Source organism: Elgaria multicarinata, chromosome 3 (genome assembly GCF_023053635.1).
Source record: "Elgaria multicarinata webbii isolate HBS135686 ecotype San Diego chromosome 3, rElgMul1.1.pri, whole genome shotgun sequence".
Taxonomy (NCBI): Eukaryota; Metazoa; Chordata; class Lepidosauria; order Squamata; family Anguidae; genus Elgaria; species Elgaria multicarinata.
In genome coordinates this window covers 151,658,953-151,683,017 of record NC_086173.1, presented here as the reverse complement: position 1 = coordinate 151,683,017, position 24,065 = coordinate 151,658,953, and the positions used below count along the sequence as shown (strand labels likewise).

General features: G+C 44.1%; 1 protein-coding gene across 1 annotated transcript; it reads right to left on the bottom strand.

Moving 5' to 3' along the window:
* Window positions 1-4,641: 4,641 nt before the first annotated feature.
* AIF1 (allograft inflammatory factor 1) lies at window positions 4,642-22,916 on the bottom strand. Its single transcript, XM_063123519.1, has 6 exons — window positions 22,808-22,916; window positions 17,566-17,627; window positions 13,191-13,257; window positions 11,489-11,530; window positions 7,829-7,991; window positions 4,642-5,388 (listed from the first exon to the last, which is right to left on the bottom strand). The coding sequence occupies exons 1-6, from the start codon at window positions 22,818-22,820 to the stop codon at window positions 5,301-5,303; spliced, it is 435 nt and encodes a 144-aa protein (XP_062979589.1). The 5' UTR covers window positions 22,821-22,916; the 3' UTR covers window positions 4,642-5,300.
* Between the last annotated feature and the right edge of the window lie 1,149 nt (window positions 22,917-24,065).

The following is a 24,065-nucleotide window of genomic DNA, read 5'->3' as shown; positions in this document are numbered from 1 at the left end:
AAAAAAGGGGGGGGTGGCTATTCTGCGAGGGAGGGAGCACCCCGTTCCTCCCCCCTTGTTTTCCTCCCCCATATAGCTGTAAATGCGACCTTTTGCGTTTACAGCTTTAAAAAAAGAAGAAAAAGAACTAAACTTAGAAGAGGCGGGTGCTGATACCAATATAAAAACAAGCCCTAACCTTGGAAGAGGGGGCGCTGATGGTCCCAGGTGCCCCTGAACTGTCACATGTGTGCTCAGGTGGGTGGACACAGCACAGTGGTGCCACCTATAGGAAATCCCGCAACTGAGCTCCTTCCGCTGGAGATGGAAAGAGCGCCCGGCCCTGCAGTGCAGACTGAAATTTGGATTGATATAAGAGAAAGGGGTTAATTTATGAACGGATACCTTTGCCTTTTGGATCCAAAGATCCCTCAAGGTGGCTTACAGCATTATACAAATCTCCATTTTAAATAGCCATTACCAGTGGAAGCCTCCTCATGTCTACTCAGATGTAGGTCTTACTGTATTCAATGGGAATTACAGGTTAGCTTGTATAGAATTGCAGTTTAAGAGTGCAACGTTATACTAGCTTATCTGGGAGTAAAGTCAGCTTCAGTGAACTCAGTGAGACTTATTTCTGTGAAGACGTGCAGAGAATGTTTCTCAAACCAGAACACACACACGCATGACCAGCTACAGGGGAGACATGATAGAGGTGTACAAAATGATGCACGGTGTGGAGAATGTGGATAGGGAGACATTTTTTGTCCTCTCTCAAAATACTAGAACCCAATGGGGTCATCTCATGAAGCTGATTGGTGGGAGATCCAGGACAAAGAAAAGGAAGGGCTTCTTCACACAGCGCAGAGTTAAATTATGGAACTCACTACCACAAGGTGTAGTGATGGCCACCAAACTGGATGGCTTTAAAAGGGGGTTGGATAAATTCCTGGAGGAGGAAAAGGCTATCAATGACTACTAGCCCTGATGGTTGTGTGCTATCTCCAGTATTCGAGGCAGTAAGCCTGTGTGCACCAGTTGCTGGGGAACATGGGTGGTGGCGCTGTTGCTGTTGCATTATTCCTGTATAATATTGCCAGGATTCAATCATTTTTGTCTGTCTCTTCTGCCAAGACTCTTGTTCATGCATTGGTTATTTCTCGGTTGGACTACTGCAACCTTCTTCTCACTGGCCTTCCTTCTTCTCACATCAGTTCGTTGGTTTCTGTTCACCACTCTGCTGCTAAGATCATCTTCTTGGCTCGCTGCTCTGACCATGTTACTCCACTTCTGAAATCTCTTCATTGGCTTCCAATTCACCTCAGAATCCAATATAAACTTCTCCTGTTGACCTACAAAGCTTTTCATAGTCTAGCTCCTTCCTATCTTTCCTCTCTCATCTCACACTATTGCCCCGCTCGTGCTCTTCCCTCCTCTGACGCCATGTTTCTCACCTGCCCAAGGGTCTCTACTTCCCTTGCTCGGCTTCGGCCATTTTCTTCTGCTGCCCCTTACGCCTGGAACGCTCTTCCAGAACATTTGAGAACTACAAGTTCAACCGCAGCTTTTAAAGCTCAGCTAAAAACTTTTCTTTTTCCTAAAGCTTTTAAAACTTGATTTTGTTCTGACTTTATACTGTTAGTTTTACCCTACCCAGTGCCTGTTTACCCTACCCTGTGCCTGTTTGCATTCTCTTCCCCTCCTTATTGTTTTATTATGATTTTATTAGAATGTAAGCCTATGCGGCAGGGTCTTGCTATTTACTGTTTTACTCTGTACAGCACCATGTACATTGATGGTGCTATATAAATTATTATTAATAATAATAATAATAATAATAATAATAATAATAATAATAATGTCCTGCTTGTTCATCTGTGGCCGATGGCTGGTTGGCCACTGTGTAACAGAGTGCTGGACTAGATGGACCTTTGGTCTGATCCAGTATTGCATTTCTTATGTTCTTCTTGTGTACAGAGCAAAAGCTAAAATCTACAAACAGTAAAAGTAGCATCCAGGTCATCCACCAGAGGCCACACAAAGCAAGGCCTCATACGATTGCTTAGGAAAGTTCATATTCAGGAAGGTATCCCCATAAGTATGGCTATGTCCATGGTACACTCCAGAGCCTAGAGCGATGAAACAAAATAGGAGACGGCCTGAGTGCAGATGGAGAAAAACTAGTGGATGCAATCAGACGCTGTTGTGCTTATGGTAAGGTATATTCAGGGGCAGTGAGGGCGGCAAAAAGAGCAATACTTTTCTGCCACTAATCATCAATCTGCCGCCCAGCAGAGCTTTTCAGAGTTGTCCGGGGGCTATTACATGCTGGACCCAGGGACATTGTAAAACCATCTGAGGCCTGTTGCTAGGCACTTCCAGAATAAAACCTTTGGCATAATACAGCCTTGTTCTGTTTTCTGGGATGAGTTTCAGCTGGTACACCTCAAGGACGGCAAAGTGCTTCAACAGGTTTGAGCAACCACCTCCGTATTGGATCCTTGCCCCTCTTGGCTAATAAAAGCTAGCAAGGATAGAATGGCTGGCTGGGCCAGGGAAGTGATTAATGCCTATCTGTGAGAGGGAGTGGTCCCAGGCCACTTGAAAGAAGTAGTAGTGAGACCACGCCTGAAGAAATCTTCCCTGGACCCGGAAAATCTTAATAACTATAGGCTGGTGGCAGTTGTTCCATTCCTGTGGCACCCTACTTGTCACTTCTCAACAGGTTGATGAGGAGCTGTTGATGAGCAATCGTTGGGTACAGTTCTCCAGTCAGCTACAAATCCACCTGTCTTTACCAGTGTCTAGCCCGTATTTTTCCATCTTGCCAACAAGAATATCATGGGCAACCAGGTCAAAAGCCTTAATGGAATCAAGGTAAACTATGTCCACAGCATTCCCCTGATCTACGAGCCTACTCAAAAGAGGTTAATCTGGCATGACTTGTTCCTGAGAAAATGATGTCAACTCTTTGTGTTCATAGGATTCATCCTTGCCTCAAAATGCTCACAGACTGACTGCTTAATGATTCGTTCTAGAACAGCCTTCCTCAACTTAATGCCCTCCAGATAACTTGGACTACAATTCCCAGAATTCTGCAGCCAGTATAGGCTTATCTATCATGAATCTGGCTTGAATCCTGCTTCTGTCTTCTAAGGTATTACCTACCTGCCCCCTCTGATGTCATCTATGAATTTAATGGATGGGGGGGGGTGTTCTGGGAGTTGTATACTAACACAACTGGAGAGCACCAGGTTGGGGAAGGTTGTTCTAGAACCTTTCTTGGTATCAGTGTCGAGCTGACCAATCAGAAATTTCCTCGATCCTCTTGATTCTCGTCTTTGAAGATGAGGACAATGTTCGTGGGCTTCCAGTCTTGTGCCACCTCACCTGGAGCTTGTCTTGACAAAGGCTTTGCCCTGGGATGGATTCACAGTAGCGGCAGGTCATCTACATGACGCAGCCGCCATTGTGAAGCCATCCAGGGGCAAACCCCAGAAACTCTGCTGAAAAAAAGTCGAGCACTTTCCCTGAGTTTTTTTTGTCTGCAGAGGCTTGTCACAGCCAATGGCACTCCCTGACTGGTTGCCATCAGCTGGACAGGGAAGGGGGCAGACCTCTAGAGCTCAGGAGAGGCCCTTGCTAAATTTTTAAAAAATGGGGGGAGGAGAGGAACGGGGCCCATTCCTCCCCACCCCGATTTTTTTCATCTGAACCTGCGAAGCAGCGCAGATACAGATAATATTTTAAAAAAATTGGGCGAGGGGAAGGAACGGGTAGCCAGAGGGAGGTCAGAGGGAGGAGAGGTGGTTCAGGTGCCCTGTGTCCCTCTCATCGTCGTCCTCTGGCTGCCTCGTTCCTCCCCCATCCCTCCTGGTGGCCAGGGTAGGGGCAGCAGTGGCCAGAAGGAACGCAAGTGTGGGAGCCAGAAGCCTCATGGCACCAAAGCGCCGCTGTCAAAACAGGACCCTGTTCTCTCTTTTTTAAGAATTCCAGTTCTCTTCCCCCAGACCTTTAAATCATTACCCCCAAATCTTCCCTGATGGATCTCTTTATTCCTGCAGCTGCCATTTTGAGACAAGAAAGAGGCGGATGACAAAGTGAAATCTGTTTGCATTCACGGCTGAAATTAAGAGTTTTACAGTACAATTTTATACGTATTTGCTCAGACGTAAGTCCCACTGTGTTCAATGGGAATTACTCCCAGATATGCGTAGACAGAATTGCAGGCTTACAATACAATGCAATCCTATGCATGACTACTCGGAAGTAAGCTCAGTGGGCTATCAGTGGCTACCAGTCATGATGGCTGTATATTTACTCGTTTCAAAGGCAAGGATGCCCCCCAATGCCAGTTGCTGGAAAACACGAGTGGGAAGGTGCTTATTGGTGTCATGTTTAATGTGGTCATGGGTCCTCTTTTATTTATTTATTTGTATTTCTATGCCGCCCAATAGCTTAAGCTCTCTGGGCGGTTCACAAAAATTAAAATGAAAAGACCACCCTGTCCAACTCCGGTTTAAAGATAAATTACCATAAGAACTGTTGCCCCTCAATGGTTAGCAGCACCTGAAGAGGCTGGCCACACAGATCAGCTGCACTTAGTTTTCCACGCTCTGGTATTTCATATGACCCCGCGTGTCCACCCACCCACCCCCTGCCCCAACGAGTCCTGTTTGTGGGCTTCTCATTGGGGCATTCGGTTGGCCACTGTGGGAACAGAATGCTGGACTAGATAAGGCCTTTGATACGGTTCTTCTTATGCTATTACTCCGAAGTAAGTGGATATAAAAGGAAGTCCCATTGAACCCAATGGGACTTACCTCCAAGTAGATCTGCATAGGATTGCACTGACAATGTTTTTTGTATGTACAGTGGGCTATTATATTTAGTGAGTTTACCACAGTTTTTTAAAATAGAGGGTGGAAACGCAAATCATCTTGTAGGCAAAATACTCTGCCCTCTAAATGAATGAGACTTGGTTCTCCCATGAGAGGACTTCAAAAAATAGTACCGTATTTCTTCGATTCTAAGACGCCATCGATTGTAAGACGCACACTAATTTCAGTCCCACCAACAGAAAAAAAAAGCTTTGATTCTAAGAAATAATGAACACACCTGCGATTCTAAGACGCACCCCGTTTTTAGAAATGTTTATATGGGAAAAAAGTGCGTCTTAGAATCGAAGAAATACGGTATTTTAAATGAACTCCTTTCTCAGGACTTGTTTAGTTTTTTTTTTTTTTTTTTATAAGGGAGGCTCTTCTCTGTTCTAAGAGCGCCATCTAGAGGCTGGAGTCAATCACAGCAGCCAGAGATATTTAAGGAAGATCTGCAATTTTTTTCTTTTGAGGGGGCCCAGCTGGTTTCTCATCCTTCTCTTTGGCTTTCTCTTCGTACATCAGAATTCTGCAGAAAGAAAATAAAGTAAGAAAGAAGGGCAGATGAATTCACCAGTGACATCCCTCCTTAAGTCCCGAATTTGGTGTCTCGCCTGTTTCCACGTTCAGCCAAGTCCTTTCACAGGCTGTGCGCCACTGACTCGGTCAATGCCAGCAGGGAAAGTAGCTGCTTCTCCCAAGGGCCACCGAAGTCCCTGGCTCCATGCTGGGAAAGGCAGGGAGATAGGCAGTGGAGGATGGTGGTCTTCAATGTCAGTGGGGCGGAGTTTGCACCTTAGATACAGCTCCTTTAGAGCTCTGACTGGTTCTGACTGAAACCCAGAGCGGGTTCACCACCCCACTAACATCGAAGTCACCAGCCTCCACTGGAGATCATAGAATCATAGAATAGCAGAGTTGGAAGGGGCTTACAAGGCCATCAAGTCCAACCCCCTGCTCAATGCAGGAATCCACCCTAAAGCATCCCTGACAGATGGTTGTCCAGCTGCCTCTTGAAGGCCCCTAGTGTGGGAGAGGCCACAACCTCCCTAGGTGACTGATTCCATTGTTGTACTGCTCTAACAGTCAGGAAGTTTTTCCTGATGTCCAGCTGGAATCTGGCTTCCTTTAACTTGAGCCCGTTATTCCGTGTCCTGCACTCTGGGAGGATCGAGAAGAGATCCTGGCCCTCCTCTGTGTGACAACCTTTTAAGTATTTGAAGAGTGCTATCATGTCTCCCCTCAATCTTCTCTTCTCCAGGCTAAACATGCCCAGTTCTTTCAGTCTCTCTTCATAGGGCTTTGTTTCCAGACCCCTGATCATCCTGGTTGCCCTCCTCTGAACACGCTCCAGCTTGTCTGTGTCCTTCTTGAATTGTGGAGCCCAGAATTGGACGCAATACTCTAGATGAGGCCTAACCAGGGCCGAATAGAGAGGAACCAGTACCTCATGTGATTTGGAAGCTATACTTCTATTAATGCAGCCCAAAATAGCATTGGCCTTTCTTGCAGCCATATCGCACTGTTGGCTCATATTCAGCTTGCGATCTACAACAATTCCAAGATCCTTCTCGTTTGTAGTGTTGCTGAGCCAAGTATCCCCCATCTTGTAACTGTGCCTTTGGTTTCTATTTCCCAAATGTAGAACTTGGCACTTATCCCTCTTAAATTTCATCCTGTTGTTTTCAGCCCACCACTCCAGCCTATCAAGATCACTTTGAGGTTTGTTTCTGTCTTCCAGGGTATTAGCTATCCCACAGATGCCTCTGTGTGTGTGTTGATGATGAGGCTAGTGCCACGCTCATTAACATCACTAGGCCTAAAACAGTTCTGCTTTCCTGAATTATAGCTTTTACACCCACTGGATAAGGAAAAAGGCCCTCTGGTACTCCGAAAAGCAGAACTGGGCAGGACCTTGCAGGATCTACGTTGTCTTTTACTGGAACCTTGACATCCATCAATCAGAGCAGGAGCAAAAGACAGGCCCTTTAGAAGGCGGGACCAGGGTGGTGCCTCTGTTAGCCCAGGAATTGGTTTTCAGTACCAAAACCTGAACTGAACTCACACTCCTTTAGTACAAAAGTCCGCTCCTGGTTTTCCTCCCAAGCTTTCTTCATATCAGCAGCAAAACGTAGCAACACCATTTTGTTGTTGCTGCTGTTAAATAATTGTGAGTCAGAAAACTCTGATCTACTGCCAATCACCAACAGGCTAAAGCCATGATAGTGAAGCGTTTTAAGCTAAACTTTATGGCTTGGCGTCTCATGTGAACCATTCCTAATCATGGTGGCTACATAACCACAGTTTAAATAGGGTGACCCTACGAAAAGGAGGACAGGGCTCCTGTATCTTTAACAGTTGTAGAGAAAAGGGATTTTCAGCAGGTGTCATTTGTATGCATGCAGCACCTGGTGAAATTCCCTCTTCATCGCAACAGTTAAAGTTGCAGGTGCCCTCCTCTCTTTTGTATCTGGTCAAGAGGGCAGGACTCCTACAGCTTTAACTGTTATGATGAAGAGGGCATTTCACCAGGTGCTACATGCATTCAAATGACACCTGCTGAAATTCCCTTTTCTATATAACTTTAAAGATACAGGAGCCCTGTCCTCCTTTTTATTTATTTATTTATTACATTTTTATACCGCCCAATAGCCGAAGCTCTCTGGGCGGTATATGGTCACCCTAGTTCATATGGGCACTCTAGTTTAAACATGCTCACTAATCACTTCCTGTAAAAGAGTTAGTGGCGCCCGCACACACACACGCACACACACACACACACACAAATATGGCAGCCTTCCCCAACCTGATGCCATCCAGATGTTTGGGACTTGAACACCCATCAGTCCCAGCTGGCCTGGCCATTGGTGAGGGATGATGAGAGTTGTAGTCCGAAGGTACTAGCCTGGGGAAGAGAAAATTGCATACTGGGAATGGGGGTGGGAGTGGGGACGGCACACAGTACTTACATCTTAAGGATAGCCGACCGCTTGCCCAGCATCATACGGACAAAGTCCCGGTAGGAGATGGTTTCGCTCATGCCTCCTGTCACCTCGGTGATCATCTTCTTCAGTTCCAGGTGGGTCTTGGCTGCTCCTAGCTTTTCCAGCATACGCTTCAGAGCCATAATGTCTTACATAGGAAGAGAGGAACATAGGAAGCTGCCTCTAAACATTTTTAGAATGTTTTCAGGATATTTTAACAATGTATATTATGTTTTAATTCAGTTTTATGTATTTTATATTTGCTGCTCTTCCCCACCTCAATCAGAATGGAGAGTCGGATAATAATAATAATAATAATAATAATAATAATAATAATAATAATAATAATTCAGACGCTTGGTCCATCTAGCCCAGTATTGTCAACTCTGGTTGGCAGCAGCAACTCTCCAGGGTTTCAGGCAGGGGATTTCCTAGCCTTACTTGGAGATGCTGGGGCTCGAACATGGGACTTTCTGCATTCAAAGCAGGTGCTCTAGTCACTGAGCCGAGTCCCCTGAGGCTGCAGAAGTCTGGTCTACTCTGTGTCAGGATCAGGCCCATTCTCTCTCATGTGGGGGACTGGGTTTTGGGGGCTGTATTGGACTTGGAGATTGGCGGAGAAGAACCAGAAGTATGCCAGTCAAGACAGAAAGCAGGGGAGGAGATTCTCCAGGACTCTTCAGGAGTCAAGGATGAATCTTTCCAGGAGCTTATTGGTCAGGATGCTGAAGGCTCAGAGACCATTCTCCCCTCCCAACCCCTGGGAACTCAGCCTCTGTCAGAGAGGGAGGGGACATCAGAGTTGGCAGATCCCAGAGTCCGCCACAGTGGGCGGAGTTGAGAGGAGGTGAGAGGTTGTTCGTTAGGGTAGCCACTCACCAGAGGTTTCAACTGAAAGACCCTCCCTGAAGTAAGAAAATGCCTGTTGGCACTGCAGAAAAACGATCCCTTTCAGTTGATAGGCAACTGCCTTGCTTTGCTAGTCTAATGAAGCTCAGAGGATAGCTTCTAGCATTCACACTCCCAGGGCCGGTGCCAGACTATTTTGTGCCCTAGGCAAGGTGAGCTACTTTCAAACCCCCCCCCCCCCCCAAAAAAATGCCAACTTTGATTTTTAAGAACATATGTTTCCTGGAAAAAATAAAAGCACAAAACTTGAAACTGCTAAATTTATTTTAAAGTGCAAGAAATACGTCATGCCAATTATAGCAAACAAATTGGAAAGGAACATCTATGGGTCTAAAATGCATTATTTAATAGGAATAGCACCTCCAAATCATCCCCCCCCAACTCACGCACGCACACATGCGCACACACACTCAGCATCACTCACTCCAAATAAATAAACGCATGAACACATGCATTCACTCAAAGACCCCATGCACCCCATTCACCCCTACATTCTCTCTCTCTCTCTTTCTCTCTTCCGGGTGCGTTCCGGAAGTCTGGAGCTGCCCCACCCCCACCCCAGCGTCCCTGGCTTCGCTTCGGCTGGGTGGGCGCGGGGCGCCATCTTGCCCACCCAGGCCCAGCCGAATCCTCGGGCCGGGACGGCTCACAGCCAACGTGCGTGAGTGCTGCGCTGCGCCCGGCGCCCCTCTTAGCTAGGCGCTCTAGGCGTCTGCCTGAGTGACCTCTATGGTAGCACCAGCCCTGCACACTCCCTTCAGCTGTGAAGAGATGTCTATTTGCTGAATAAAGCTTTGTGGATGGCACAGGCGGACCTCTTTATTGTTTCACCTTGGCAGGAAGACTTGGAATCATGACACTTTGACTGCCAGAGACTCAGGCAGAGATGTTTCCCCACCACCACCTACAACCACACCCTTTTAACTGGAGATCATAGAATCATAGAATAGCAGAGTTGGAAGGGGCCTACAAGGCCATTGAGTCCAACCTCCTGCCAGGGAGTGAACCCGGGTTGTGCTGCACAAACAGAACCTCCAGGCTTTCTTCTACCCACTGAGACCACCATGAGCTTCAAACCCATAGACATGGCTTTATTTTTACTACACTCTGACTGAGTTAGACAGCTGACCGGAGATCAGGCAAAGCATTACACACATGCCTTTACAGGTTACCCATATATGTACATATAAATGGGTCTTGGCTGCACCTAGCTTTTTCAACGTGCAAGCATACATATACAGTGGAGGCTGGTGGCTCTGATTTCGGTGGGGCTGTGGATCCATTCCTGGTTTCAGTCAGAAACAGACAGAACTCTAAAGGAGCTATCCAAGGTGCTGAACCCATTAGTGCCTTTAGAGTTCTAGCTGGTTCTGACCAAAACCCAGCATGGATTCCCAGCCCCATCAAAGTTGGAGCCACCAGCCTCCACTGCACATATATTCATATATACTTACATACATATACACACTTAGATGTTATACACATGTTACATAAAAAAATAAAGGAGAGGTCATCATTAAAGTAGAGCTTCCTGAGGAATTTGTTCTTTGTTAAGTTTTGATATGAACTCATTGAATCACAGAATAGTAGAGTTGGAAGGGATCTGCAAGGCTATCTAGTCCAGCCCCCTGCTCATTGCAGGAACTGACTCGATCCACACCTCTTGGACAAATGTGTGCATTGGAGCTCAAGTCTCCTTTGAAATTTTGCACTTCTCCGCATTTTGTAATGAGGTCCTTGACTGAAAAAAAAAGTACCAAAATGCATACAAAAATGTTTATTTTAGCTTTTAAGGAATACATTTAGAAATGTGAACTTGGGGAGAAAACATGTTCAGGAAGCACGTTTGTTTGAAAATAGGTTCAAAAGTTAAAGATGGGGCAGAAGTGCCTTGGGTTTGTATTTTAATGTGAACCTACCTAATTTGCACTTCCTCAACCATTACACAAATACATTACACAAAATGGAACACAAAATGGGACACAGTTATAAGTACACTTTGATTTTTCAGAATTTTGTGATGCAGTTCTCCAATCCAAATGTGGTCAGAATGCATATATTAGAGAAAAATCATGTACAGATCTGTGCATATTAGTAAAAATAACATACAAAAATGCATTATACTAGGAGAGTATGCTTGCAAAATGCACTTTCTAGGCAAAAATGCCTACAAAAATGTGTATATTAGGAGCCTTGCACACAAAATGTGGACATGTTTTCACGTCAACTTTAAAATGCAAATGGATGTGGAAAGACGACAAAACCAAAATAGGATTAGAAATATTAGAAACAGAGAGAAATGGATTTGTCTATCCCTATCAAAAATGCACATTTAAATACAAATTTTTGAGTGGATTTTTTTTAAAAATTGCAGTTTAATGTAGAAACAGGATGGAATGGACTTATGAATATGACTACACGTTTAATAGACATGGATAGGGAATAGGGAAATCCAGCCATCCCCATATGAAATTGTTGGAAGGGATTTTTCACTTTTCTACAAATTAGGAATGTATTTTTGTTTCCTGTGGACAAACTTTTTTTTTAACTATCCCTTTTTTAACTTTTGGAAGAGCTGCCATAGGCAGAAAAAAAAAGCATCTGATCTTGTCTTTGGACTATTGGCTGCTGAGTGCCCTCCTCTGATCTCCGTTATTTAGGAAGCAGGAACACCCATGGCACAAAGAGAGACTCACCCACACACCAATGTGAATCCAACCTATGAACCAAACTCACCTATATCACCTTGTGCATTGAGGTCAAAGTCCATGTATTTCTCTGCAAAAGAGAGCAGGCTAACATAAGAACACAAGAACTGCCCTGATAGATCAGACTATCTTGCTTAGCACCCCATCTCTAAGATTGCAGGGTGACCCTATGAAAAGGAGGGCAGAGCTCCTGCATTTTTAACAGTTGCATAGAAAAGGGAATTTCAGCAGGTGTCATTTATATATATGGGGAACCTGGTGAAATTCCCTCTTCATCACAACAGTTAAAGCTGCAGGAGCTATACTAGAGTGACCATATGTAAAAGAGGGCAGGGCTCCTGCTGCTTTCACTGTTGTGATGAAGAGGGAGTTTCACCAGGTGCTGCATGCATACAAATGACACCGGCTGACATTCCTTTTTCTAGTCAACTGTTAAAGATACAGGAGCCTTGTCCTCCTTTCCATATGGTCACCCTATAAGAATGGCCAGCTTTATGCCCCCTGGGTAGTTCACAAATGGGGTGTGCTTGCATAATTTGTCCTCAGCATTGGGTATTTGAAGATATATACTGTCTCTGAACATAGAGCTTCTATTCTTACTTCTGTTTTTTAAAATAAACAAATTAATAGATCTATCCTGAATGGACTTGTTTAACCACCATCATCCATCCTTCTAACACAGATTGCAGTCTTTCTGGGTTCATGCAGCTGTAACCAAAACCCACACACCCATGCACAACAGGGAGGTATCAGCAGACTCAAGGTAACCTGGAGGTTTTCATATATGTTGAAAATCGTTAGGAAAATAAGCGCTAGGAGATGAACCCACTCCAAACTGCTCCGTAATAATTCAGTGGTACCAAATGCTGAGTAAGTCAGTGAGTGAGTGAATGGGTGTGGGTGTGTGTGGACTTACAACCAGATGGGGAGGGGGAATAGAACGGTATGGTTGGAAAGGGAGGAAGATAGATACACAAAAAGGGTAGAACGAATCATCTCATTGTCACAATAGGTCAGTTCTTGGTTCGAACTTTTAAAATGTCCCCTGGGATGGAACACGAGAACTGCCCGTAAGTCATAGAATCATAGAATAGCAGAGTTGGAAGTGGCCTATAAGGCCATCGAGTCCAACCCCCTGCTCAATGCAGGAATCCACCAGTGTCAATGGATAGAATAATGAATAAAATGATAAATAGAATAGGATTGGACGGAAGCCCCTAAATGGAGAAAATCCTCCAAAAGGGAAGCCCCCCCCCCAGCAAACAGGACAAGGTGGACTGAGGCCATAGCTAGACCTAAGGTTTATCCCTGGATCATCCAGGGGTCAAACCTGTTCATTTAGGTGACACACGGGATCCAGTGCTCAGGCAGGGGTGAACCCTGGATGATCCCAGGATAAACCTTAGGTCTAGCTGTGGCCTGAGCATTCTTAGAGAGTGCTCAGAATGCTGAATGACTCTTGGAGGGGGCGATGGGGGGGAAGAAGGCAAAACTAAGAAGGGGGAAGTGGAATGTAAGATAGGTGCTGGAACCCTAAGCAGAAGCAGCCCACTCTACAACATTTTGTTGCAGGGTTCCATTTGTTCTTTTTCTAAAAGCCACCTATCACAACGATCATGAGATTGTTTAAAATGGTTAGATCTGGTTCCTCCCATTTTGTTACACTGCAAAATCTCATTCCACCCCCACCCACCCCCCATAACCACAAGTCTTCCATCGATGCCACTCACTCTTAAAGATTTCTAATTTTTCAGCAAGGTCTTCATCGGTGCTGAATTTGGGGTCATCCAGAAATTCCTGTGGAAGGCAGGGGACAAAAACATGGTTATGGGGGAGATCAGCATGCCAGAGTATCCCAGTGGGTCCCTGCCCATCTCCGGTGACAATATAAAAGGGACATCCTAAGGCTGCAGTCCTACACAAACTTTCCTAGTAGGAGTAACTCCATTGTACTCATTGGGGCTTCCTTCTGAATAGACATGTATAGGATGGCACTGTCCAGCCCATTTCTAACGCAAGTCCACCCTTTTCTGTTCTGCATGGAATTGCTTGCCTAGATGCATTGGCCTGGCTGTTTCTCTGCCTGCTTTCCATTCCAGCATGCATTTCATTAATCTGACCCTTTTAATGCATTTTACCTGGTGCTATTTTTTTTAATTATTGCATCTTTTAAAATCTATTTTAAAGTGTTTTATGCTGTTTTTATTTTATGTTTTCTTGTATACCGCTCCAAAATTTTCAATGGGGAGCGGTATATAAATATTGTAACTAAATATTTGTAAATAAATATTTTTATTTACAATATATAATTAAAATATTTTTAATTATATTTTTAATTATATTACATATATTTTATTACTTGCATCTTTTAAAATCTATTTTGAAGTGTTTTATTCTGTTTTTATTCTATTTTATCTTGTACACCGCTCTGAAATTTTCAATGGGGAGCGGTATATAAATATTGTAAATAAATAAATTATTATTTTCCTTTGTTCTCCTTTTTTGTTTCGCTTCACAATGCAGTTCTAAGCATATTTACTCAAAAGAAAACATGTTTACACGAGAGACAGTGTGGAGTAGTGGGTAGAGCAGGGGTCCCCCAACACAATGACCGCAGGTACGAGAGCACCTCCATGGCAGCCATGGGCACCAAAAATATAATTTCCCATGTTCATTTTTTTCAATTTTATTCCCCCCCCCTTTCCCCCCAATCTCTGTTCACAGATTTGTATGAATTCCATACAACTTTCTAGCAATTATACGTGGGTTTCAAAAAGTGGACCAAATATTAAAATAAGTATCCATTTGAAGGTGGCGTCTGTGTGCCACCCATTCAAATATTGAAAACATTGAAAGATTTTTAATCCATTGCATTACAGAAGGTGAGCGTTAATCCTTTTGGTGATGTAATATCAGTCTTTTAGCTGTCAAAAGGGTGCAGAGAATCCATTTACTCTGTTTGTTAATTTCCATGAAGCAGGTAAATAATTTAACAAAGTGCGTACATCAGCGAATATTAAAGATGGTTCAGTACAAAATTTATCTGTGTAATAACCTTCGCCCAAAAAGAAGCAAGTACGGGAGCATCGACTAAACATGTGTTTTGCAAGAAGCATAAGCTGTATTGTTTCACCAGCAATTAGCCAAATTAGGCAATCTCTTATTAAAGAGATGTTGCGGTGTCCAATAGACATGAGAGAAAAGGTTTCGCAGAATACGAGGCAGCCTAAGATTCATAACATCAAACTGGCGACCTACTGATTTTGCGATCTGCTCACAGCATGGTCTCAAATCCCCAAATATGCCTACAGATCTAAAAAGGTTGAGCCCTGAGTTAGAGTGTTGGACTGGGACTGCAGAGGTCTGGGTTCTAGTTCCTAGTTATTCTAACTCATAGGGTTGCTATGAAGATGAAATCGAGAGGAGGAGGAGGAGGATCATATACACCATTTTGGGTTTCTTGGAGGAAAGGTGGGATATACATATATCAAATTTTTAAAAAAGCCCTGTGTATTTGTCCCTCCTATTTATGGAAGGCAGATCCTGGATCCAACCCACTTACTAGGGAGTCAACCCTATTGAAATCCATGGGACTGACTTCCAAATAAACATGTTACAGCAATACAGACTCCATTTTGGATTTTCTTCTACACCATGTAGCAAGCAAACTTTTTGTGCATGTCCTGTGTGTCCTCTCAAGTATCCTGCACGTCTTATCAACAGCAATGTTCAGCACATTCCTTTCTCACACCATCCCTGCTCCTTTATCTATACAACAAGCTATTATCTATTGTGCTCTGTTACTACCACATCTGAATCCAGGTCATTTCCCACAGGGTGGCTTGTTAACCATGCAGCATGGCCTGTTTTTCTTGAACAAGCCACCTTGAGAACCTATGGGGACTGTTCAGACATGTGCAGAGGGTAGGTGGGTGGATAGGAAAGAGAGGGAGGGTAGGGGTAACAGAATGACAACAAGTGGGCCTGCCATTTGAACGGGAGCCATGCTGCTCCCCGTGGTTCTGCTACCCACCCACCCTCCATGGTTAGGTCACTTATCTCTGCACGGTTTAACTGCGCATCCCACAATCCTCTGCGTGCTGAATCAACAACTGGTAGCCACTCCATTTGGAAAATGGAAAAAAAATGGCTGCAGACCACTTTATGCGTTGCTGGAAATGGTGGTTACTCATGCTGGTGGACTCTATTGTCGCTACCATTTTTTGTTTTTTTTGCTGAAACGCACTGAAAACACACGGGGATCCTGTCAGATGACACAGGAACAACCGTGGATACCCGCTAACCATCTTTTGGAAGATGGTTAGCGTGTGTGGGTACTCTGGCCATCATGGGGAGGGAATTCTCCCACCACATGACATGATAACCCACCATGGATCACCGTTTTTGAATGTCCCACAGTGTCATGTCTAGCTCTGTTCCCCCTCGGTTGGAAGAAGGTGTTTCAGGTAATCAATCAGAATCAGACTCTGAAGTAGAGGAGTCGGCGCCAGACACAGGCCAGCCTGAACCAGTGGGGGAGAAAGCTCTCACGGGCTCTTCACCAGCTGGTGGTGAACCCTCTCCAGAGCTTATATCATCAAGGGCAAATAATACACAGTCAGTGGGAAGCCAACATTCTTCCGAAGGAGAGAGCACCGACAGGTTAGCCAATCTTAGAGTATGCTGCAGACTAAAATGGGTGGAGCGAAAGGAAGGCGAGAGAAAGTCAGCCCGGCTCGCATCACATCAGAAGCCGCCTCAGAACTAGTCTCTCTGAAATTAATGCATCTTGGGAAAAGGCTTTCCATTCTCCAGGAAAGGACGATTGTCTCGCTTAATTTGCATAATTTTGCCTAGAGGAAAGTTCCAAGAGATTAGACTCTCTGCAGGTGGGAAGATGTGTTTATTGCTTAAATAACGCTTTGTGGATTACTTAGCAGGCCTCGTTATTGTCTCCCAAGAAGGCAGGAGGTTTTTGAGAAACACGATGCACGGTGGATTAGTGTGTCATTTGAACAGGCCCATGGTTTGTTGTTGTGTTGTTCAGGGTGTTTAACAAGCCACACTGCATGGTTAATAAGACCATGAAGAAAATGTCCTGGGTTCAAACAACACGCTAATTCGTGGTTCAACAAACAACCCACTGTTCACCAATAACCTACACTCAACCACAGACTGTGAATTAGCGTGTTGTGTGAACAGTCCCTGTACGAGCCATGCTGTATCAGACCAAGGGTCCATCTAGTCCAGCATTCTGTTCACACAGTTGCTCATGGGAAACTCATAAGCTAGGGTGACCATATTTTGGAAACCAAAAAGGAGGACAACATGGTCGCCATGTTAAAATTATTTTTTAAAAATAATTTAAAAACCTCAAACTTTAAAAAAAATCCTGAAACTCAATGGATGGACAGATCTGTTTCAAACTTGGCATAGCTAAAGTCCTTGTTAAGAGCAATCATGGTGCCAAGTTTCATCTCTTTATCTTTAAAAATATTTTTTTTTAAAAAAAATTAATCCTCAAATGTTAAAAAATTCCTAAAAATCAATGGATAAACAGATCTGTTTCAAATTTGGTATGGCTAAAGCTCTGCCTAAAAGCTATCATGGTGCCAACTTTCATCTCTTTATCTTTAAAAATGATGATTTTAAAAATAATAATTTTAAAACCTCAATTTTAAAAAAATTCCTAAAAACTCAATGGATGAACAGATCTGTTTCAAATTTGGTATGACTAAAGCCCTTCCTAAGAGCTACCATTGTGCCAAGTTTCATGTCTTTATCTTAAAAAATGATGGAGTTATAAGCATTTTTGTTAATTCCCATTAGAGCTGCTCTTTGGGGAAAAAAATCCGGATTTCCCCTCCCCTCCCAGATTTGTCATCAAAAACCCGGGCAAATCCGGGCAAATCTGGTCATATGGTCACCCTACATAAGCAGAACATGAGTGCAACAGCACCCACCTGCCCATGTTCCCCAGCAACTGGTATACACAGACATACTGCCTCTGATACTGGAGGTACATATGGTCCCTTGAGGATGGAATGCAAATTAGTTCCAATGTCATACTCTTTGTCATCCACACTGTTAAGGGGACAGCCTTACCTTATTGAGGGAGTCGAGGAGTTCCTCCTGCTGAGTCTTCAGCGCCCCAAAAGCCTTTCCTCCTAGGAAGTGGAGAAAAGATTAATGGGCCTATTGAGACATCACCACCACTCCCCCCCCCAGTCCCCAACGTATGCGTGCGTCCCTTTGGAGGCTCCCACTTTCTGCGTTTCCTCTTTCAAATGCAATTTCCTGACTCCGGCAGAGGTGGTGGGGGCAGCAGGGGAGGTGTGTGTTTGACATCTGTAGATGGTTTTGCATTTGGGTCAAACTGTTGTTTGGGAAACTAAAGAGGAACTAAACCAAATTTCATGACTCTGGGTTTTTCGGCCCACTCTCAACAGCAAAGAGGAAATGGGAGGGAGGGAGAAACAGCTATCAGAACAAGAGAGATGCCATGGCTGGGGTACAGCAAGGCCAGGACCTCAGGGCCGAAGTCCACACAACCCCCACCCCGTCCCAGGGGGACACCCAGAGAGAAGCAGGCGATGGACGAAATGGCAAACAGACCCATTGTCAGTGCCTAGGCTGGCATGAGCATCCCGGGGCCAACTGTGGTGGATAATATAATAATAATGATGATGATGATGATGATGATGATGATGATGATGATAATGATGATGTATTTCTTAACCGCCCCTCCGTTTGGATCGAAGCGGTGGACAACAATAAATATAAAATACATAAAACTGAATTAAAAACATAGTATACATTATTAAGACATCCTAAAATTCCACTAGATGGGCCTGCCTGAACAGATCAGTCTTTATAGCTTTCTTAAATGCTAAAAGACTGTTAAGTTGACAAATCTCCTCTGGCAGGCCATTCCACGGTCTGGGAGCAGCAGAAGAGAAGGTCATCTGGGTAATACCTGTCGGCCTAATATTGGTAGACTGAATGCTGATTGCATCATCATTTCGTTCTTATCTTAAAATTCATTTTATAGTCTTGGGGGTTATCAGCTGAGGAGTTATTTACATAACTCATTTTATTATTTTTACTTTAACTTTTTTTTCTATGAGAAAATGGTGCTTATTTACAGGTAAATATGTTTAGCACCAGACCAGGAGAAGCAAAGTCCATTTTATTCCTGGAGTCATTATGGTGTTTTGCTTTAAGGGAACCTAAAATGCAAAACTGCTCAGAGTTTTTGTTTTGGTCTAACACAGGCATGGAGAAGCTCAGGCCTAGGGCCCCCCACAGAGGTCCTGATCCAGCCCTTTGAGTTTCTGGGAAGGGGGTAGGGCCAGGGGAAGAGGGCATGGCCATCTGGGGAACTCGAGAGGGCCAGATACAGACCCCCAAGATGTTAATATTTGGCCCACGGTCCTGAGGTTCAACACCCTTGGTACAGAGCAGCCTTCCTCAACCTGGGGCGCTCCAGATGTGTTGGACTACAACTCCCAGAATGCCCCAGCCCGGGGCATTCTGGGAGATGCAGTCCAACACATCTGGAGTGCCTCAGGTTGAGGAAGGCTGTTATAGAGAATGCTTTCAAATAGACGACTGTCCTTTGGAATGAAGTAGCACGCATTCACTGTAATGGGAGAAGGCGGCTAGCGTATAGCATAAGATCCTACAACTAGGTTATAGTCATGGCTTGGGAGGTGTGGGGTTGGAGTAGATCACCCTTCGCCGGCATGGTGCCTTAGGGATGTCAGTGGAATCTGTCCAGGGGTTGAAGCTCACTGAACTTTACTAAGTTTGGCTCCCTGGACTTCAGCTTACTGTTCTATGAGCTGTCCTGATTTGAGTTGCGTCAAATGGCACCCCTAACAGATTTCCATTTTTGAAAAAAATCTGTGTAGAACAATTTGCACAAATTGCACAATTTCTGGCTGTAATTTGCACAATTTTCAACCACAATTTGCGCAATTTCGGCCATAATTTGCAGAATTTTCGGCTGCAGTTTGCACAATTTGGGATCGCAATTTGCACAGTTTTCAGTCATAATTTGCACAAATTCCTGCCGTATTTTCCATAATTTCTGCAGTTTACACCACACAAATCACACAAATTGCAGTTGCAATAGGCGCAAATTGCTTTTTATGCAAAAACCCAAAAACAAAACCCAACCCACCCTGAAAAAGTTTCTGGATTTGGGGAACAAATCCCTGACTTGGCTTGCAAATACAATCTGAGATGGGGGGTGCCGTGGGAATCTGTCAGACCCCCAAAGGGCCATATTTCACCATGATGGACATCCCTATTGATACCCTCCAGATATTGGGGCCAATGAGCACTGCACATGCTCAGTGGCCGTGGAATGTTCAGCAACTGGGCTACAATTCCTATCGTCCCCATCCAGCAATGCTAGAAATAATGGGAGTTGCAGTCTAAAGTACCTGGTGAACACCTGGTTGTGGGAACCTGGTCCAGAGTCTGGGATGGAGAAGAGGACTGTACTTTTATTCAGAAATTCACACACTTGAATTTGCATTCCCAAATGCAATTTAAATAAACTGAAACAGGAAAATGTAGATTCTTATGAAACATATAAGTAAGATCCATATTCTTAATATGACATATTTAGCCCAGTAGTTTTCAGAGCCTTTTTGGATGAACAGGCCTTGGAACATGTCATGATATTTTATTTATTTATTTATTTATTTATTTATTTATTTATTATATTTATACCCCGCTCCTCAGCCAAAAAAGACTCTTGGAGCGGCTTACAAATTAGTTAGCAAAAAAGACATTCCCTGTCCTCAGGCTTACAGTCTAATATTGCAGGCCCCTTCTCTCTCCTCTCTCTCCTTGTCTCTCCCACACAAAGTAAAACACCAAGTAATATTAATTGGTACTCAAGTAATATTAAGAGGTAATTGACAAATAGGGCCAACAGCAAATAAATAAATAAATAAATAAATATATAAAAAATGGCAGTGTGGAATGCTCACCCTCACTGTTCAACTTAGCCAGCCAGGATCTCCTCCAGAATACTCCATTCCAGCTGCTGAGCATTCCATGGCCACTGAGCATGTGCAGTGCTCATTGGGTGGTTTTCTGGTTTTCCCCTGAGTTTAGGGATTCCCCCCCCCCAAAGGTTTTTCATACTTCTATGAAGCTTGGGTCCCCCCCCCCCCAGTCTGCTGATGCCTCCCTCTTGGTTATTGTTTATTCGTTCAGTCGCTTCCGACTCTTCATGACTTCATGGACCAGCCCACGCCAGAGCTTTCTGTCGGCCGTTGCCACCCCTAGCTCCCCCAAGGTCAATGGGTGCTGTCATTTTGTCTATGTAAGCCACAACACTCACAACCCAAATTCGGGAAACAGAAGGAATGATTAAACAATTCCAAAGTTTCCCCAAAACTGCTGGGGGAGTTGCTCATGGAACCCAAGGTGGATAAAACACGAATTTAGCCATTCAGAAAGAAAATAATGACGATTTGGAGATACAATATTTTCATTCATCTGAGAACCTATAGGCCCCAATGGTTCGCAGTCATCCTGGAAGGGAATTCGGCTAGGACTGGATGTTTGTATGGACAGGATGCATTCATACATTGGGGTGAAATGGCTGCCCACGCAAATTCTCCTGCATGGATGTGCGTCTGTGTCTCTGTGTGTTTTTCTCTCCCTGCATCTGTTTGTGTATAAGAAAATCCAGAACATCTATTTATGGGGGAGGGGAAGAAGAGAGAGGGAACAAATACCAGGCAGGACCTTGTTCCCCCGTCTCTGCTCTTCCCTGTAGAGCAGGGAAGCTCCAGGCCAGGCTACCGGGTCTTCAGCAGATCCTGGAATCAGGCAGGCGGCAAAAAGCTGGTAGTGGGGTTTGCTACTTCTTTTATATTTATTTATTTATTTATTAAATTTATATACCGCCCCATAGCTGAAGCTCTCTGGGCGGTTTACAAAAGTTAAAAACAGTGGACATTAAAAAAAAGTATACAAAATTTAAAACCATCAATATATATATATAAAAACAACAGTATAAAACAGTATCCATTTTTTTTCAACAACAATTCTGGGGTCCATTAAAAAGGTAAAGTTCCTACACATTATGGGGGAGAACTCCACACAATGACTCCATTTTCAGTGTAACGTGTAGTTCTTCCCTCAGCACACCTCCACAGACCTTGAGGAACGTGACACTGTACAGTTTAGGCCTTAGAAATTCTGGGTGCAAAGCTCGGTCCTGGTTGCATTTCTATTGCATCATTATTGTCAAAACAGAACTTCTCAGCTTGTGGCTGTCAGCTCCACAAATTTTGAGGTTTAAAATTGTCCATTGCCCACTTGCTTATGCTACTGAGAGCCAGAAATTGGTCAGCAGGAGACTCCCGATTAGATCTCCCACACTTTTTGTTTTTTTTAAAAGGGGAAATGCCGCTATGTCAAAAATAAAACCCCACCCCCAATTAAGATGGAGGTTGTGGTGCCGAGAAGGACGGTTTAATCCTTTCCCAACACTGTTTTTTCTATCTGAGATGCTCGCGGCTATTTTCTCTGCAGGAGATAAGACATCCATGTGCCATTGGCAGTGTGGCGATTCAGACTGGGAGAAAAGCATGAAGGTAAAAGGATACCCCCACCCCCCACCCCGATGCCTTGAGTGCAGAAACCCTCATCCAAATTACATTTGCCATTTTAAAACAACAGGGGAGATCTGATCATGGGTTCCCCCTGCATTTAGTCTAGATATGCTCTTATTTAAGTCAACGAACACTGAAAAATAGTATTGAAGGAAAGAAAGAAAAGGAAGAATCAAATGCCTCTAATTTAACATCCATAACAGGGTAGTTGTGAAGATAAAATGCTATACCTTGATGTCCCCACCCCAACATGCTCTTTGGAAGAAGGGCAGGATATAATATATCTTAAGCTAGGGGCTCGGGAATACATGGGTGTCTGCATGTTGTTGGACTCCAAAGTCCATCAGCCCTAGCCAGCCTGGCCAATGGTGGGGCTTTGTTTCCAGGTCTTCCTCATTGCCCTCCTCTGAACCCCCGCCCTTTTCATCTTCCTTAGTCCCTTCTCACACTTTTCCTTGTGTCCCCTGCCATGCCGCTTCTGAGCAAAAGCTATCCTGGCTTATCTCAAGCCCCACCTTGTGTCCTTCTGTTGCTAAGTGGCTGCCTTCCACTTTGATCGCTGTTAATAATTTCTAAATCTGAATCTCTCCCACACCCGTTGCTGCTCTACTGGCAAGTCCCCAGGGCAGAGAAACCCTCCTCCCAGTGCCCTCTTCCAGCCCCGTCGTTGCTTCTACTCAGGCAAGTTCCTGAGCAGTTGGTACCTTGTGGGTTCATTGGTCCTCTCCCTTCTTTGGCTGGCTCCCCTGATTCCGTTTTTGGCCCGCCTGGACCTGCTGAGTTGATCTCTTTCGTTCTAAACTGTCCCCTTCCCCCCAGAGGGAGACTATATATATATATATATACACACACACATATACATATGAGGTGGCTGCTTCCTCTTTTGCTCTGAGAAACCACTTCATTAACGCTGGCGGGTAACATGTGGAGAATGAGACAAGTTTCGAGAAGTGTTGCACTGCAGAGAACAATATGCGGGAGAGGAAGTAACAGCAAAGCGAACGCTCAGTGCACAGGGTGGGCAAATGGCAGTTTAGGGAGTGTCCTGGGGCAGGACTGGTGTCAAGGGTAGGTGTGGTTGGGCACGTGCTAAGGGCCTACACCACAGCAGGGGCTCGTTGACAACCCCCCCTCCACACTGAAGTTGCCATGAAATTATATTTATTTATTTATTTATATAGCACCATCAATGTACATGGTGCTGTACAGAGTAAACCAGTAAAGTAGCAAAACCCTGCCGCATAGACCCTTTACAATAGACCCTTTACAAAATTGGGTGGCCATCTTTCTTCTAGATAGGATAGTCCTCTACTTTTGATTGATTGATTGATTGATTGATTGCATTTCTATACCTTCCAACAGCCGAAGCTTTCTGGGCGTTCTGCCAGAGGAACGTCTTCTATTTGAAGGGCTGTCCCGTTTAATAATAATAATAATAATAATAATAATAATAATAATAATAATAATAATAATTTTATTTCTTGCCCACCTCTCCATTCTGATCGAGGCGGGGAACAATAATAAATGATAAAATACATAATACTCAATTAAAACTTAATATATATTGTTAAAAACTTCTGAGTAGACATCCATAGGATTGGACTGTAAGGTAGGCACCAGGTGAATCCCTTTGGGGAGAGCTTTCAATAATAATAATAATAATAATAATAATAATAATAATAATAATAATAATAATTGTTACCCGCCTCTCCCTCTGGATCGAGGCAGGGTACAACTCAAATGCAAACACCATACATATAACTAATTAAAACATTTTAAACTAATACATTATTAAAAGCAGCACATTATTAAAAAGGCATCTTAAAATTCAACTGGGCAGGCCTGCCGGAAGAGATCAGTCTTTATGGCTTTCTTAAATTCTGGAAGACTGTTAAGTTGATGAATCTCTCCCGGGAAGCTATTCCACAAACTGGGAGCGGCAGAAGAAAAGGTCCTCTGGGT